The sequence below is a fragment of the Pelodiscus sinensis genome, chromosome 18, assembly GCF_052426305.1.
Source record: "Pelodiscus sinensis isolate ZL-2025 chromosome 18, ASM5242630v1, whole genome shotgun sequence".
Taxonomy (NCBI): domain Eukaryota; kingdom Metazoa; phylum Chordata; order Testudines; family Trionychidae; genus Pelodiscus; species Pelodiscus sinensis.
In genome coordinates this window covers 35,543,712-35,557,741 of record NC_143069.1, presented here as the reverse complement: position 1 = coordinate 35,557,741, position 14,030 = coordinate 35,543,712, and the positions used below count along the sequence as shown (strand labels likewise).

General features: G+C 75.8%; 1 protein-coding gene across 2 annotated transcripts in view; it reads right to left on the bottom strand.

Annotated features, from left to right (window-relative positions):
• Window positions 1-14,030, bottom strand: part of ATP2B3 (ATPase plasma membrane Ca2+ transporting 3) — a 78,040-nt gene that overhangs the window by 47,976 nt on the left and 16,034 nt on the right. For both annotated transcript variants that reach the window (XM_089770262.1, XM_089770263.1), the window contains exons 2-4: window positions 11,548-11,730; window positions 11,158-11,379; window positions 2,774-2,971 (exon numbers count right to left, since the gene is read on the bottom strand). In XM_089770262.1, the coding sequence (XP_089626388.1) occupies window positions 2,774-2,971; window positions 11,158-11,362 (403 nt within the window). In that variant the 5' untranslated portion in view covers window positions 11,363-11,379; window positions 11,548-11,730. The remainder of the gene's footprint in view (window positions 1-2,773; window positions 2,972-11,157; window positions 11,380-11,547; window positions 11,731-14,030) is intronic.

Sequence of the window (14,030 nt, the reverse complement as noted above, 5' to 3'; positions counted from 1 at the left end):
AGGGAGGGAGGGGCCAGCAGACGGACGGACGCAGGGAGGGAGGGAGGGAGGGGCCAGCAGACGGACGGACGGAGGGAGGGAGGGGCCAGCAGACGGACGGACGGAGGGAGGGAGGGGCCAGCAGACGGACGGAGGGAGGGAGGGAGGGGCCAGCAGACGGACGGACGGACGGAGGGAGGGAGGGGCCAGCAGACGGACGGACGGAGGGAGGGAGGGGCCAGCAGAGGGACGGACGGACGGAGGGAGGGGCCAGCAGACGGACGGAGGGAGGGAGGGAGGGAGGGGCCAGCAGACGGACGGACGGACGGACGGAGGGAGGGGCCAGCAGACGGACGGACGGACGGAGGGAGGGAGGGGCCAGCAGATGGACGGAGGGACGGAGGGAGGGAGGGAGGGGCCAGCAGACGGACGGAGGGACGGAGGGAGGGAGGGAGGGGCCAGCAGACGGACGGAGGGACGGAGGGAGGGAGGGAGGGGCCAGCAGACGGACGGACGGACGGAGGGAGGGAGGGGCCAGCAGACGGACGGACGGAGGGAGGGAGGGAGGGAGGGGCCAGCAGACGGACGGACGGACGGACGGAGGGAGGGAGGGGCCAGCAGACGGACGCAGGGACGGAGGGAGGGAGGGAGGGGCCAGCAGACGGACGGACGCAGGGAGGGAGGGAGGGAGGGGCCAGCAGACGGACGGACGGACGGAGGGAGGGAGGGGCCAGCAGACGGACGGATGGACGGAGGGAGGGAGGGAGGGGCCAGCAGACGGACGGACGGACGGAGGGAGGGAGGGGCCAGCAGACGGACGGATGGACGGAGGGAGGGAGGGAGGGGCCAGCAGACGGACGGGGGGAGGGAGGGAGGGAGGGAGGGGCCAGCAGACGGACGGACGGACGGACGGAGGGAGGGAGGGGCCAGCAGACGGACGGGGAGAGGGAGGGAGGGAGGGAGGGGCCAGCAGACGGACGGACGGAGGGAGGGAGGGGCCAGCAGACGGACGGACGGATGGACGGAGGGAGGGGCCAGCAGACGGAGGGACGGACGGAGGGAGGGAGGGGCCAGCAGACGGAGGGAGGGAGGGAGGGAGGGGCCAGCAGACGGACGGACGCAGGGAGGGAGGGAGGGGCCAGCAGACGGACGGACGGATGGACGGAGGGAGGGGCCAGCAGACGGAGGGACGGACGGAGGGAGGGAGGGGCCAGCAGACGGAGGGAGGGAGGGAGGGAGGGGCCAGCAGACGGACGGACGCAGGGAGGGAGGGAGGGGCCAGCAGACGGACGGACGCAGGGAGGGAGGGAGGGAGGGGCCAGCAGACGGACGGACGGAGGGAGGGAGGGAGGGAGGGGCCAGCAGACGGACGGACGGATGGACGGAGGGAGGGGCCAGCAGACGGAGGGACGGACGGAGGGAGGGAGGGGCCAGCAGACGGAGGGAGGGAGGGAGGGAGGGGCCAGCAGACGGACGGACGGAGGGAGGGAGGGAGGGGCCAGCAGACGGACGGACGCAGGGAGGGAGGGAGGGAGGGGCCAGCAGACGGACGGACGGAGGGAGGGAGGGGCCAGCAGACGGACGGAGGGAGGGAGGGAGGGGCCAGCAGACGGACGGACGGACGGAGGGAGGGAGGGGCCAGCAGACGGACGGACGGAGGGAGGGAGGGGCCAGCAGAGGGACGGACGGACGGAGGGAGGGGCCAGCAGACGGACGGAGGGAGGGAGGGAGGGAGGGGCCAGCAGACGGACGGACGGACGGACGGAGGGAGGGGCCAGCAGACGGACGGACGGACGGAGGGAGGGAGGGGCCAGCAGATGGACGGAGGGACGGAGGGAGGGAGGGAGGGGCCAGCAGACGGACGGAGGGACGGAGGGAGGGAGGGAGGGGCCAGCAGACGGACGGAGGGACGGAGGGAGGGAGGGAGGGGCCAGCAGACGGACGGACGGACGGAGGGAGGGAGGGGCCAGCAGACGGACGGACGGAGGGAGGGAGGGAGGGAGGGGCCAGCAGACGGACGGACGGACGGAGGGAGGGAGGGGCCAGCAGACGGACGCAGGGACGGAGGGAGGGAGGGAGGGGCCAGCAGACGGACGGACGCAGGGAGGGAGGGAGGGAGGGGCCAGCAGACGGACGGGGGGAGGGACGGAGGGAGGGAGGGGCCAGCAGACGGAGGGACGGAGGGAGGGAGGGAGGGGCCAGCAGACGGACGGAGGGACGGAGGGAGGGAGGGAGGGGCCAGCAGACGGACGGACGGACGGAGGGAGGGAGGGGCCAGCAGACGGACGGACGCAGGGAGGGAGGGAGGGGCCAGCAGACGGACGGGGGGAGGGAGGGAGGGAGGGAGGGGCCAGCAGACGGACGGACGCAGGGAGGGAGGGAGGGGCCAGCAGACGGACGGGGGGAGGGACGGAGGGAGGGAGGGGCCAGCAGACGGACGGGGGGAGGGAGGGAGGGAGGGAGGGGCCAGCAGACGGACGGACGGACGCAGGGAGGGAGGGAGGGGCCAGCAGACGGACGGACGGACGGAGGGAGGGAGGGGCCAGCAGACGGACGGAGGGAGGGAGGGAGGGGCCAGCAGACGGACGGACGGAGGGAGGGGCCAGCAGACGGACGGAGGGAGGGAGGGAGGGGCCAGCAGACGGACGGACGGACGGAGGGAGGGAGGGGCCAGCAGACGGACGGACGGACGGAGGGAGGGAGGGGCCAGCAGACGGACGGACGGACGGAGGGAGGGAGGGGCCAGCAGACGGACGGACGCAGGGAGGGGCGCCCCCAGCCGGCCGGCGCTGACCTGCGCTCTGCTCGCCGGGGGGGGCGTAGAACGACAGCCCCAGGGACACGACGGCCGCGAGCTCCAGGATGAGGAGGGTCACGTCCTGCAGGGCCTCCCACACCAGCTGCAGGAAGGTCTTGGGCCGCTTGGGCGGGATGAGATTCTGCCCGTAGATCTGCCGCCGCTTCTCCAGGTCGCCAGGGTGCTCGGCCAGGCCTGGGCGGGACAGGGGACGGTGACGGCACAGCCCGGGCGCCGGGTTCCCCCGGCTCGGGGAGGGGAGCGGGGCCTAGTGGTTGGAGCAGGGGCTGGGAGCCCAGGAGCCGGGTTCCCCCGGTTCAGGGAGGGGAGCGGGGGCTAGTGGTTGGAGCAGGGGCTGGGAGCCCAGGAGCCGGGTTCCCCCGGCTTGGGGAGGGGAGCGGGGGCTAGTGGTTGGAGCAGGGGCTGGGAGCCCAGGAGCCGGGTTCCCCCGGCTCGGGGAGGGGAGCGGGGGCTAGTGGTTGGAGCAGGGGCTGGGAGCCCAGGAGCCGGGTTCCCCGGCTCGGGGAGGGGAGCGGGGGCTAGTGGTTGGAGCAGGGGCTGGGAGCCCAGGAGCCGGGTTCCCCCGGTTCAGGGAGGGGAGCGGGGGCTAGTGGTTGGAGCAGGGGCTGGGAGCCCAGGAGCCGGGTTCCCCCGGCTCGGGGAGGGGAGCGGGGGCTAGTGGTTGGAGCAGGGGCTGGGAGCCCAGGAGCCGGGTTCCCCCGGCTCGGGGAGGGGAGCAGGGGCTAGTGGTTGGAGCAGGGGCTGGGAGCCCAGGAGCCGGGTTCCCCCGGCTCGGGGAGGGGAGCGGGGCCTAGTGGTTGGAGCAGGGGCTGGGAGCCCAGGAGCCGGGTTCCCCCGGTTCGGGGAGGGGAGCGGGGCCTAGTGGTTGGAGCAGGGGCTGGGAGCCCAGGAGCCGGGTTCCCCCGGCTCGGGGAGGGGAGCGGGGGCTAGTGGTTGGAGCAGGGGCTGGGAGCCCAGGAGCCGGGTTCCCCCGGCTCGGGGAGGGGAGCGGGGGCTAGTGGTTGGAGCAGGGGCTGGGAGCCCAGGAGCCGGGTTCCCCCGGCTCGGGGAGGGGAGCGGGGGCTAGTGGTTGGAGCAGGGGCTGGGAGCCCAGGAGCCGGGTTCCCCCGGCTCGGGGAGGGGAGCGGGGGCTAGTGGTTGGAGCAGGGGCTGGGAGCCCGGGAGCCGGGTTCCCCCGGCTCGGGGAGGGGAGCGGGGGCTAGTGGTTGGAGCAGGGGCTGGGAGCCCGGGAGCCGGGTTCCCCCGGCTCGGGGAGGGGAGCGGGGCCTAGTGGTTGGAGCAGGGGCTGGGAGCCCAGGAGCCGGGTTCCCCCGGCTCGGGGAGGGGAGCGGGGGCTAGTGGTTGGAGCAGGGGCTGGGAGCCCAGGAGCCGGGTTCCCCCGGCTCGGGGAGGGGAGCGGGGGCTAGTGGTTGGAGCAGGGGCTGGGAGCCCGGGAGCCGGGTTCCCCCGGCTCGGGGAGGGGAGCGGGGCCTAGTGGTTGGAGCAGGGGCTGGGAGCCCGGGAGCCGGGTTCCCCCGGCTCGGGGAGGGGAGCGGGGCCTAGTGGTTGGAGCAGGGGCTGGGAGCCCGGGAGCCGGGTTCCCCCGGCTCGGGGAGGGGAGCGGGGGCTAGTGGTTGGAGCAGGGGCTGGGAGCCCAGGAGCCGGGTTCCCCCGGCTCGGGGAGGGGAGCGGGGGCTAGTGGTTGGAGCAGGGGCTAGGTGTCTGGCGTGATGTGGCAGGGACCGTATTCACTCTGTTTTCTTTGTTGTGCTTTATATGATTCTGCTGTTCCAGACTCTGCCTCAGTTTCCCCGGGCCCTGCCGCGCTCGCTGCGTGGGGGGGGCCAGGCACGACTCGTGGGGGATGCAGGTTCAGTCTCAGTTCGGGGGCCCAGAGAGCAGGACAACGTGGGGGCGGGAGGCCTGGGGGCTGCCTGGGGCTGGGGCAGGAGTTCGTTTTGGGGCAGCTGGAGGAGGAGCCTCGGGGTGGGGGGGAGGGATTCCCCCCGCAGCCGGAAGGGCTGTTGGCTCCCAGAGCAGGGGCCAGGGGCCAGGGCGGAGCCTTAGTCCCCTGGGGGGGCTCCCAGGCCCCCGAACCCCCGTCTGGATTTGGTCTGCTCCCTACGCGCTGCCCCCAAGAGCAGCCCCCAGGAACCAGGCCCCAGGCAGCCCCACCCCTAGCCCAGGTGTCAGGGGACTGGGCCGCCCCTCACTGGGTCCCTCAGCCCCCCGAGTCTCTGTCGACCAGCATAGGGCAGTGGGGGTCACAGCAACCAGCGACTGCCCCCCCCACGACGTCACAGCTCGCGCCCCAGTTTGGGAAGGGGAGCGGGGCCTAGTGGTCAGAGCAGGGCCTGGGCGAATGGCTTCCCACAAGAGGCCCCAGGGCTGGGCCAGCTGAGCGGAGAATTTGCCACCGTCCCTGGGCCGCTGCTTCCCCCCCCCCCCCCCCCCCGCACTTCGACGTGTTAATATTTCACCAGCTGGCAGGTGAGAGCTGGGAAGCGGGGCCAGGGCTGCCCGGGGCCTTGGATGGCCCAGGGGGTCGGATCCGGCGCCGGCCGCCGGGCACCAGGCAGGGAAACGCACGAGTGGTGCTGGGCACCGCGGGCCCCCTGCAGGGCAGGGCACCGGCATCACGGCCCGAGCCAGCCCCCGGCGGCCCCTGGCCCCCGGCAGCCCCCACCCCAGCCCCAGGCAGCCCCCAGCCCCCGGCAGCCCCCACACCCAGCCCCAGGCAGCCCCCAGCCCCCGGCAGCCCCCGGCCCCCGGCAGCCCCCACCCCAGCCCCAGGCAGCCCCCGGCCCCAGGCAGCCCCCAGCCCCCGGCAGCCCCTGGCCCCCGGCAGCCCCCACCCCAGCCCCAGGCAGCCCCCAGCCCCCGGCAGCCCCCACACCCAGCCCCAGGCAGCCCCCAGCCCCCGGCAGCCCCCACCCCCAGCCCCAGGCAGCCCCCGGCCCCAGGCAGCCCCCGGCCCCAGGCAGCCCCCAGCCCCCGGCAGCCCCCACCCCCAGCCCCAGGCAGCCCCCAGCCCCTGGCAGCCCCCAGCCCCAGGCAGCCCCCAGCCCCCGGCAGCCCCCACCCCCAGCCCCAGGCAGCCCCCGGCCCCAGGCAGCCCCCACCCCAGCCCCAGGCAGCCCCCAGCCCCCGGCAGCCCCCACCCCAGCCCCAGGCAGCCCCCAGCCCCCGGCAGCCCCCACCCCCAGCCCCAGGCAGCCCCCAGCCCCAGGCAGCCCCCAGCCCCCGGCAGCCCCCACCCCCAGCCCCAGGCAGCCCCCGGCCCCAGGCAGCCCCCACCCCCAGCCCCAGGCAGCCCCCGGCCCCAGGCAGCCCCCAGCCCCAGGCAGCCCCCGGCCCCCGGCAGCCCCCACCCCCAGCCCCAGGCAGCCCCCGGCCCCAGGCAGCCCCCAGCCCCAGGCAGCCCCCAGCCCCCGGCAGCCCCCACCCCCAGCCCCAGGCAGCCCCCGGCCCCAGGCAGCCCCCAGCCCCAGGCAGCCCCCAGCCCCCGGCAGCCCCCACCCCCAGCCCCAGGCAGCCCCCGGCCCCAGGCAGCCCCCGGCCCCCGGCAGCCCCCGGCCCCAGGCAGCCCCCGGCCCCAGGCAGCCCCCAGCCCCCGGCAGCCCCCACCCCAGCCCCAGGCAGCCCCCGGCCCCAGGCAGCCCCCACCCCCAGCCCCAGGCAGCCCCCGGCCCCAGGCAGCCCCCACCCCCAGCCCCAGGCAGCCCCCGGCCCCAGGCAGCCCCCACCCCCAGCCCCAGGCAGCCCCCAGCCCCAGCCCCCAGCAGCCCCCAGCCCCCGGCAGCCCCCAGCCCCAGGCAGCCCCCAGCCCCCGGCAGCCCCCACCCCCAGCCCCAGGCAGCCCCCAGCCCCCGGCAGCCCCCAGCCCCAGCCCCAGGCAGCCCCCGGCCCCAGGCAGCCCCCGGCCCCCGGCAGCCCCCAGCCCCAGCCCCCGGCAGCCCCCAGCCCCCGGCAGCCCCCAGCCCCCGGCAGCCCCCACCCCCAGCCCCAGGCAGCCCCCGGCCCCAGGCAGCCCCCACCCCCAGCCCCAGGCAGCCCCTGGCCCCCGGCAGCCCCAGGCAGCCCCCAGCCCCCGGCAGCCCCCAGCTGCCCCCAGCCCCCGGCAGCCCCCAGCCCCAGGCAGCCCCCGGCAGCCCCCAGCCCCCGGCAGCCCCCACCCCCAGCCCCAGGCAGCCCCCAGCCCCCGGCAGCCCCCACCCCCAGCCCCAGGCAGCCCCTGGCCCCCGGCAGCCCCCAGCCCCCGGCAGCCCCCACCCCCAGCCCCAGGCAGCCCCCAGCCCCAAGCAGCCCCCGGCCCCCGGCAGCCCCCACCCCCAGCCCCCGGCAACCCCCACCCCCAGCCCCAGGCAGCCCCCAGCCCCAGCCCCCGGCAGCCCCCAGCCCCAGGCAGCCCCCAGCCCGCGGCAACCCCCACCCCCAGCCCCCGGCAGCCCCCAGCCCCAGCCCCAGGCAGCCCCCAGCCCCCGGCAGCCCCCACCCCCGGCCCCCGGCAGCCCCCAGCCCCTGGTACCCCCGGCAACCCCCACCCCCAGCCCCCGGCAGCCCCCACCCCCAGCCCCAGGCAGCCTCCAGCCCCAGGCAGCCCCCAGCCCCAGCCCCAGGCAGCACCCAGCAACCCCCACCCCCAGCCCCAGGCAGCCCCCAGTCCCCGGCAGCCCCCACCCCCAGCTCCCGGCCCCCGACAGCCCCCAGTCCCCGGCAACCCCCACCCCCAGCCCCTGGCAGCCCCCAGCCCCCGGTAGCCCCCACCCCCAGCAGCCTCCGGCAGCCCCCAGCCCCCAATATTCAGACCAGCCCCCAGCAGCCCCCGGCCCCCAGAACCCCTGGCCTCCACCAACCCCCAGCCCCCAGCCCCCAGTGCTCCCGGCAGCCCTGGCCCCTGAGCCGGGGAGGGAGCCCCCTGGGTCTCTTGGGGAATGTCCCGGTGCAGGGGCAGTCCGGGCGGGGAGCCATGGGCAGGGGCTGTGCTCTGGGGCCGTGCTGTGGGGTGCTGTGGGGCTGTGCTGTGGGGGCTGTGCTGTGGGGCTGTGCTGTGGGGGCTGTGATCTGGGGCCGTGCTGTGGGGCTGTGCTGTGGGGCTGTGCTGTGGGGCTGTGCTGTGGGGGCTGTGCTCTGGGGCTGTGCTGTGGGGCTGTGCTGTGGGGTGCTCTGGGGCTGTGCTGTGGGGCCGTGCTGTGGGGTGCTCTGGGGCTGTGCTGTGGGGCCGTGCTGTGGGGTGCTCTGGGGCTGTGCTGTGGGGCTGTGCTGTGGGGTGCTCTGGGGCTCTGCTCTGGAGCCATGCTGTGGGGCTGTGCTGTGGGGCTGTGCTGTGGGGTGCTCTGGGGCTGTGCTGTGGGGCTGTGCTGTGGGGTGCTGTGGGGCTGTGCTGTGGGGTGCTCTGGGGCTGTGCTGTGGGGCTGTGCTGTGGGGCCGTGCTGTGGGGCTGTGCTGTGGGGTGCTCTGGGGCTGTGCTGTGGGGCTGTGCTGTGGGGTGCTCTGGGGCTGTGCTGTGGGGCCGTGCTGTGGGGCTGTGCTGTGGGGTGCTGTGGGGCTGTGCTGTGGGGCTGTGCTGTGGGGCTGTGCTGTGGGGCTGTGCTGTGGGGTGCTCTGGGGCTGTGCTGTGGGGCTGTGCTGTGGGGTGCTCTGGGGCTCTGCTCTGGAGCCATGCTGTGGGGCTGTGCTGTGGGGCTGTGCTGTGGGGTGCTCTGGGGCTGTGCTGTGGGGCTGTGCTGTGGGGTGCTGTGGGGCTGTGCTGCTGTGCTGTGGGGTGCTCTGGGGCTGTGCTGTGGGGCCGTGCTGTGGGGTGCTCTGGGGCTGTGCTGTGGGGCTGTGCTGTGGGGTGCTGTGGGGCTGTGCTGTGGGGCTGTGCTGTGGGGCCGTGCTGTGGGGCTGTGCTGTGGGGTGCTCTGGGGCTGTGCTGTGGGGCTGTGCTGTGGGGTGCTGTGGGGCCGTGCTGTGGGGCTGTGCTGTGGGGTGCTCTGGGGCTGTGCTGTGGGGCTGTGCTGTGGGGTGCTCTGGGGCTGTGCTGTGGGGCTGTGCTGTGGGGTGCTGTGGGGCTCTGCTCTGGAGCCATGCTGTGGGGCTGTGCTGTGGGGCTGTGCTGTGGGGTGCTCTGGGGCTGTGCTGTGGGGCTGTGCTGTGGGGTGCTGTGGGGCTGTGCTGTGGGGTGCTCTGGGGCTCTGCTCTGGAGCCATGCTGTGGGGCTGTGCTGTGGGGCTGTGCTGTGGGGCTGTGCTGGGACACAGGCGAGGGCCCTGGGCTCTGTCCGGGACGGTCCGGGGGTCCCTGCCCCGCCAGCAGAGGCTCCGGCCGCAGCCTCAAGGGCAAGTGAAGGGGAAGCCGGCGCAGCCCCCCGGCAGAGCCTTGAAGGAGCCTCCTTAGTGGGGTGAGAGCCCAGCCCCCCCCCCACCCCCCTCCCAGGGCAGGGGGGGAAGCCAGGACACTGGATGGAGGGGCTGGACCACAAGGCACCTCCTGGGGAGAGGACAAGGCCTGGCCACCTGGCTCCCGGAGGGCAGTGGGGGCCAGTGGTTAGAGCGGGGGGGCTGGGGCCTGGGCTCCCCCCTGGCTCGGGGAGGGCAGTGGGGGCCAGTGGTTAGAGCGGGGGGGCTGGGGCCTGGGCTCTTCCCTGGCTCGGGGAGGGCAGTGGGGGCCAGTGGTTAGAGCGGGGGGGCTGGGGCCTGGGCTCTCCCCTGGCTTGGGGAGGGCAGTGGGGGCCAGTGGTTAGAGCGGGGGGGCTGGGGCCTGGGCTCCTCCCTGGCTCGGGGAGGGCAGTGGGGGCCAGTGGTTAGAGCCGGGGCTGGGGCCTGGGCTCTCCCCTGGCTTGGGGAGGGCAGTGGGGGCCAGTGGTTAGAGCGGGGGGCTGGGGCCTGGGCTCCCCCCTGGCTCGGGGAGGGCAGTGGGGGCCAGTGGTTAGAGCGGGGGGGCTGGGGCCTGGGCTCCCCCCTGGCTCAGGGAGGGCAGTGGGGGCCAGTGGTTAGAGCGGGGGGCTGGGGCCTGGGCTCCCCCCTGGCTCAGGGAGGGCAGTGGGGGCCAGTGGTTAGAGCGGGGGGCTGGGGCCTGGGCTCCCCCCTGGCTCGGGGAGGGCAGTGGGGGCCAGTGGTTAGAGCGGGGGGCTGGGGCCTGGGCTCCCCCCTGGCTCGGGGAGGGCAGTGGGGGCCAGTGGTTAGAGCGGGGGGCTGGGGCCTGGGCTCCCCCCTGGCTCGGGGAGGGCAGTGGGGGCCAGTGGTTAGAGCGGGGGGGCTGGGGCCTGGGCTCCCCCCTGGCTCGGGGAGGGCAGTGGGGGCCAGTGGTTAGAGCGGGGGGCTGGGGCCTGGGCTCCCCCCTGGCTCAGGGAGGGCAGTGGGGGCCAGTGGTTAGAGCGGGGGGCTGGGGCCTGGGCTCCCCCCTGGCTCAGGGAGGGCAGTGGGGGCCAGTGGTTAGAGCGGGGGGCTGGGGCCTGGGCTCCCCCCTGGCTCGGGGAGGGCAGTGGGGGCCAGTGGTTAGAGCGGGGGGCTGGGGCCTGGGCTCCCCCCTGGCTCGGGGAGGGCAGTGGGGGCCAGTGGTTAGAGCGGGGGGCTGGGGCCTGGGCTCCCCCCTGGCTCGGGGAGGGCAGTGGGGGCCAGTGGTTAGAGCGGGGGGCTGGGGCCTGGGCTCCCCCCTGGCTCAGGGAGGGCAGTGGGGGCCAGTGGTTAGAGCGGGGGCTGGGGCCTGGGCTCCCCCCTGGCTCAGGGAGGGCAGTGGGGGCCAGTGGTTAGAGCGGGGGCTGGGGCCTGGGCTCCCCCCTGGCTCGGGGAGGGCAGTGGGGGCCAGTGGTTAGAGCGGGGGGCTGGGGCCTGGGCTCCCCCCTGGCTCAGGGAGGGCAGTGGGGGCCAGTGGTTAGAGCGGGGGGCTGGGGCCTGGGCTCCCCCCTGGCTCAGGGAGGGCAGTGGGGGCCAGTGGTTAGAGCGGGGGGGGCTGGGGCCTGGGCTCCTCCCTGGCTCGGGGAGGGCAGTGGGGGCCAGTGGTTAGAGCGGGGGCTGGGGCCTGGGCTCCCCCCTGGCTCGGGGAGGGCAGTGGGGGCCAGTGGTTAGAGCGGGGGGCTGGGGCCTGGGCTCCCCCCTGGCTCGGGGAGGGCAGTGGGGGCCAGTGGTTAGAGCGGGGGGCTGGGGCCTGGGCTCCCCCCTGGCTCAGGGAGGGCAGTGGGGGCCAGTGGTTAGAGCGGGGGCTGGGGCCTGGGCTCCCCCCTGGCTCGGGGAGGGCAGTGGGGGCCAGTGGTTAGAGCCGGGGCTGGGGCCTGGGCTCCCCCCTGGCTCAGGGAGGGCAGTGGGGGCCAGTGGTTAGAGCGGGGGCTGGGGCCTGGGCTCCCCCCTGGCTCGGGGAGGGCAGTGGGGGCCAGTGGTTAGAGCCGGGGCTGGGGCCGGTACCTTGGGTCGGGGAGGTCTTGAGGCGGCGGCAGAGCCCGCTGACGTCGGAGTAGCTGTCCCGGATCTTCTGCAGGGCCTCGGCCCCCCGCAGCTCCATGAGGGCCCGCAGCTCGGGCAGGGTGCAGCCCAGGCCGCCCGCATGGCTGGGCCCCGGCCGCTGGCCCGTGGGGTAGAAGTCCACGGCGCTGTTCACCAGCTCACCCATGGCAGCGGGGGGGGGACCTGCAGGGGAGCGAGGGCAGGGGAGAGTCCTGGGGCACCCCAACAGCGGGATGGGGGAGGGGGCTTGGCACTCAGACCAGGGCTTGGGGGCGCAGGGGCTCCGCAGGGTGTCTGGGATGGTGCTCGGGGGGGGCTCCCCCCAGCCGACACCCCGCACCCCTCACTCACCTGCTCAGCACCTGCCCTGGGCCGGGGTCTCCATCCTCCAGAGCCGGGTCCCCCCTAGCAGCCGCGGCCGGCGGGCACCGCGTGGGCAAGGGGCCAATCCATGGACCGGGCTGGGCTGCTCGGTGTTGGGGGGACCCTGGTCACAGCTGGGCACAGCCGGGAACCCCGCCACTCCGGGGGCACCTAAGGGGGCCAGGCAGAACGGGAGTCACTGCCAGACCACGGGCCGCGTCGCACCCGCCATCTGCCAGCTCCCAGGACCCCCACCTAGAGACCCCCCCGGAACGCCCCGCGCGCCCGACACTCCCTTCCCGTATCCGTCTGCGCCCGCCTTCCCCCACCCCCAGCGCCCGACTCCCCCTTCCCTGCCCCCTCTGCCCCCCAGCGCCCGACACCCCCTTCCCTGCGGCCCTACGCACTCACTCCCCCGACACTCCCTTCCCGTATCCGTCTGCGCCCGCCTTCCCCCACCCCCAGCACCCGACTCCCCCTTCCCTGCCCCCGCTACGCCCCAGAGCACGACAACCCCCTTCCCTGCCCCCTCTGCCCCCCAGCGCCCGACTCCCCCTTCCCTGCGCCCTCTGCCCCCCAGCGCCCGACACCCCCCTTCCCTGCGGCCCTACGCACTCACTCCCCCGACACTCCCTTCCCGTATCCGTCTGCGCCCGCCTTCCCCCACCCCCAGCGCCCGACTCCCCCTTCCCTGCCCCCTCTGCCCCCCAGCGCCCGACACCCCCCTTCCCTGCGGCCCTACGCACTCACTCCCCCGACACTCCCTTCCCGTATCCATCTGCGCCCGCCTTCCCCCACCCCCAGCGCCCGACTCCCCCTTCCCTGCCCCCTCTGCCCCCCAGCGCCCGACAACCCCCTTCCCTGCGGCCCTACGCACTCACTCCCCCGACACTCCCTTCCCGTATCCATCTGCGCCCGCCTTCCCCCACCCCCAGCGCCCGACTCCCCCTTCCCTGCCCCCGCTACCCCCCAGCGCCCGACAACCCCCTTCCCTGCCCCCTCTGCCCCCCAGCGCCCGACACCCCCCTTCCCTGCGGCCCTACGCACTCACTCCCCCGACACTCCCTTCCCGTATCCGTCTGCGCCCGCCTTCCCCCACCCCCAGCGCCCGACTCCCCCTTCCCTGCCCCCTCTGCCCCCCAGCGCCCGACACCCCCCTTCCCTGCGGCCCTACGCACTCACTCCCCCGACACTCCCTTCCCGTATCCATCTGCGCCCGCCTTCCCCCACCCCCAGCGCCCGACTCCCCCTTCCCTGCCCCCTCTGCCCCCCAGCGCCCGACAACCCCCTTCCCTGAGGCCCTACGCACTCACTCCCCCGACACTCCCTTCCCGTATCCATCTGCGCCCGCCTTCCCCCACCCCCAGCGCCCGACTCCCCCTTCCCTGCCCCCGCTACCCCCCAGCGCCCGACAACCCCCTTCCCTGCCCCCTCTGCCCCCCAGCGCCCGACACCCCCCTTCCCTGCGGCCCTACGCACTCACTCCCCCGACACTCCCTTCCCGTATCCGTCTGCGCCCGCCTTCCCCCACCCCCAGCGCCCGACTCCCCCTTCCCTGCCCCCTCTGCCCCCCAGCGCCCGACACCCCCCTTCCCTGCGGCCCTACGCACTCACTCCCCCGACACTCCCTTCCCGTATCCATCTGCGCCCGCCTTCCCCCACCCCCAGCGCCCGACTCCCCCTTCCCTGCCCCCTCTGCCCCCCAGCGCCCGACAACCCCCTTCCCTGCGGCCCTACGCACTCACTCCCCCGACACTCCCTTCCCGTATCCATCTGCGCCCGCCTTCCCCCACCCCCAGCGCCCAACTCCCCCTTCCCTGCCCCCGCTACCCCCCAGCGCCCGACAACCCCCTTCCCTGCCCCCTCTGCCCCCCAGCGCCCGACACCCCCCTTCCCTGCGGCCCTACGCACTCACTCCCCCGACACTCCCTTCCCGTATCCATCTGCGCCCGCCTTCCCCCACCCCCAGCGCCCGACTCCCCCTTCCCTGCCCCCTCTGCCCCCCAGCGCCCGACAACCCCCTTCCCTGCGGCCCTACGCACTCACTCCCCCGACACTCCCTTCCCATATCCATCTGAGCCCGCCTTCCCCCACCCCCAGCGCCCGACTCCCCCTTCCCTGCCCCCGCTACCCCCCAGCGCCCGACAACCCCCTTCCCTGCCCCCTCTGCCCCCCAGCGCCCGACACCCCCCTTCCCTGCGGCCCTACGCACTCACTCCCCCGACACTCCCTTCCCGTATCCGTCTGCGCCCGCCTTCCCCCACCCCCAGCGCCCGACTCCCCCTTCCCTGCCCCCTCTGCCCCCCAGCGCCCGACACCCCCCTTCCCTGCGGCCCTACGCACTCACTCCCCCGACACTCCCTTCCCGTATCCATCTGCGCCCGCCTTCCCCCACCCCCAGCGCCCGACTCCCCCTTCCCTGCCCCCTCTGCCCCCCAGCGCCCGACAACCCCCTTCCCTGCGGCCCTACG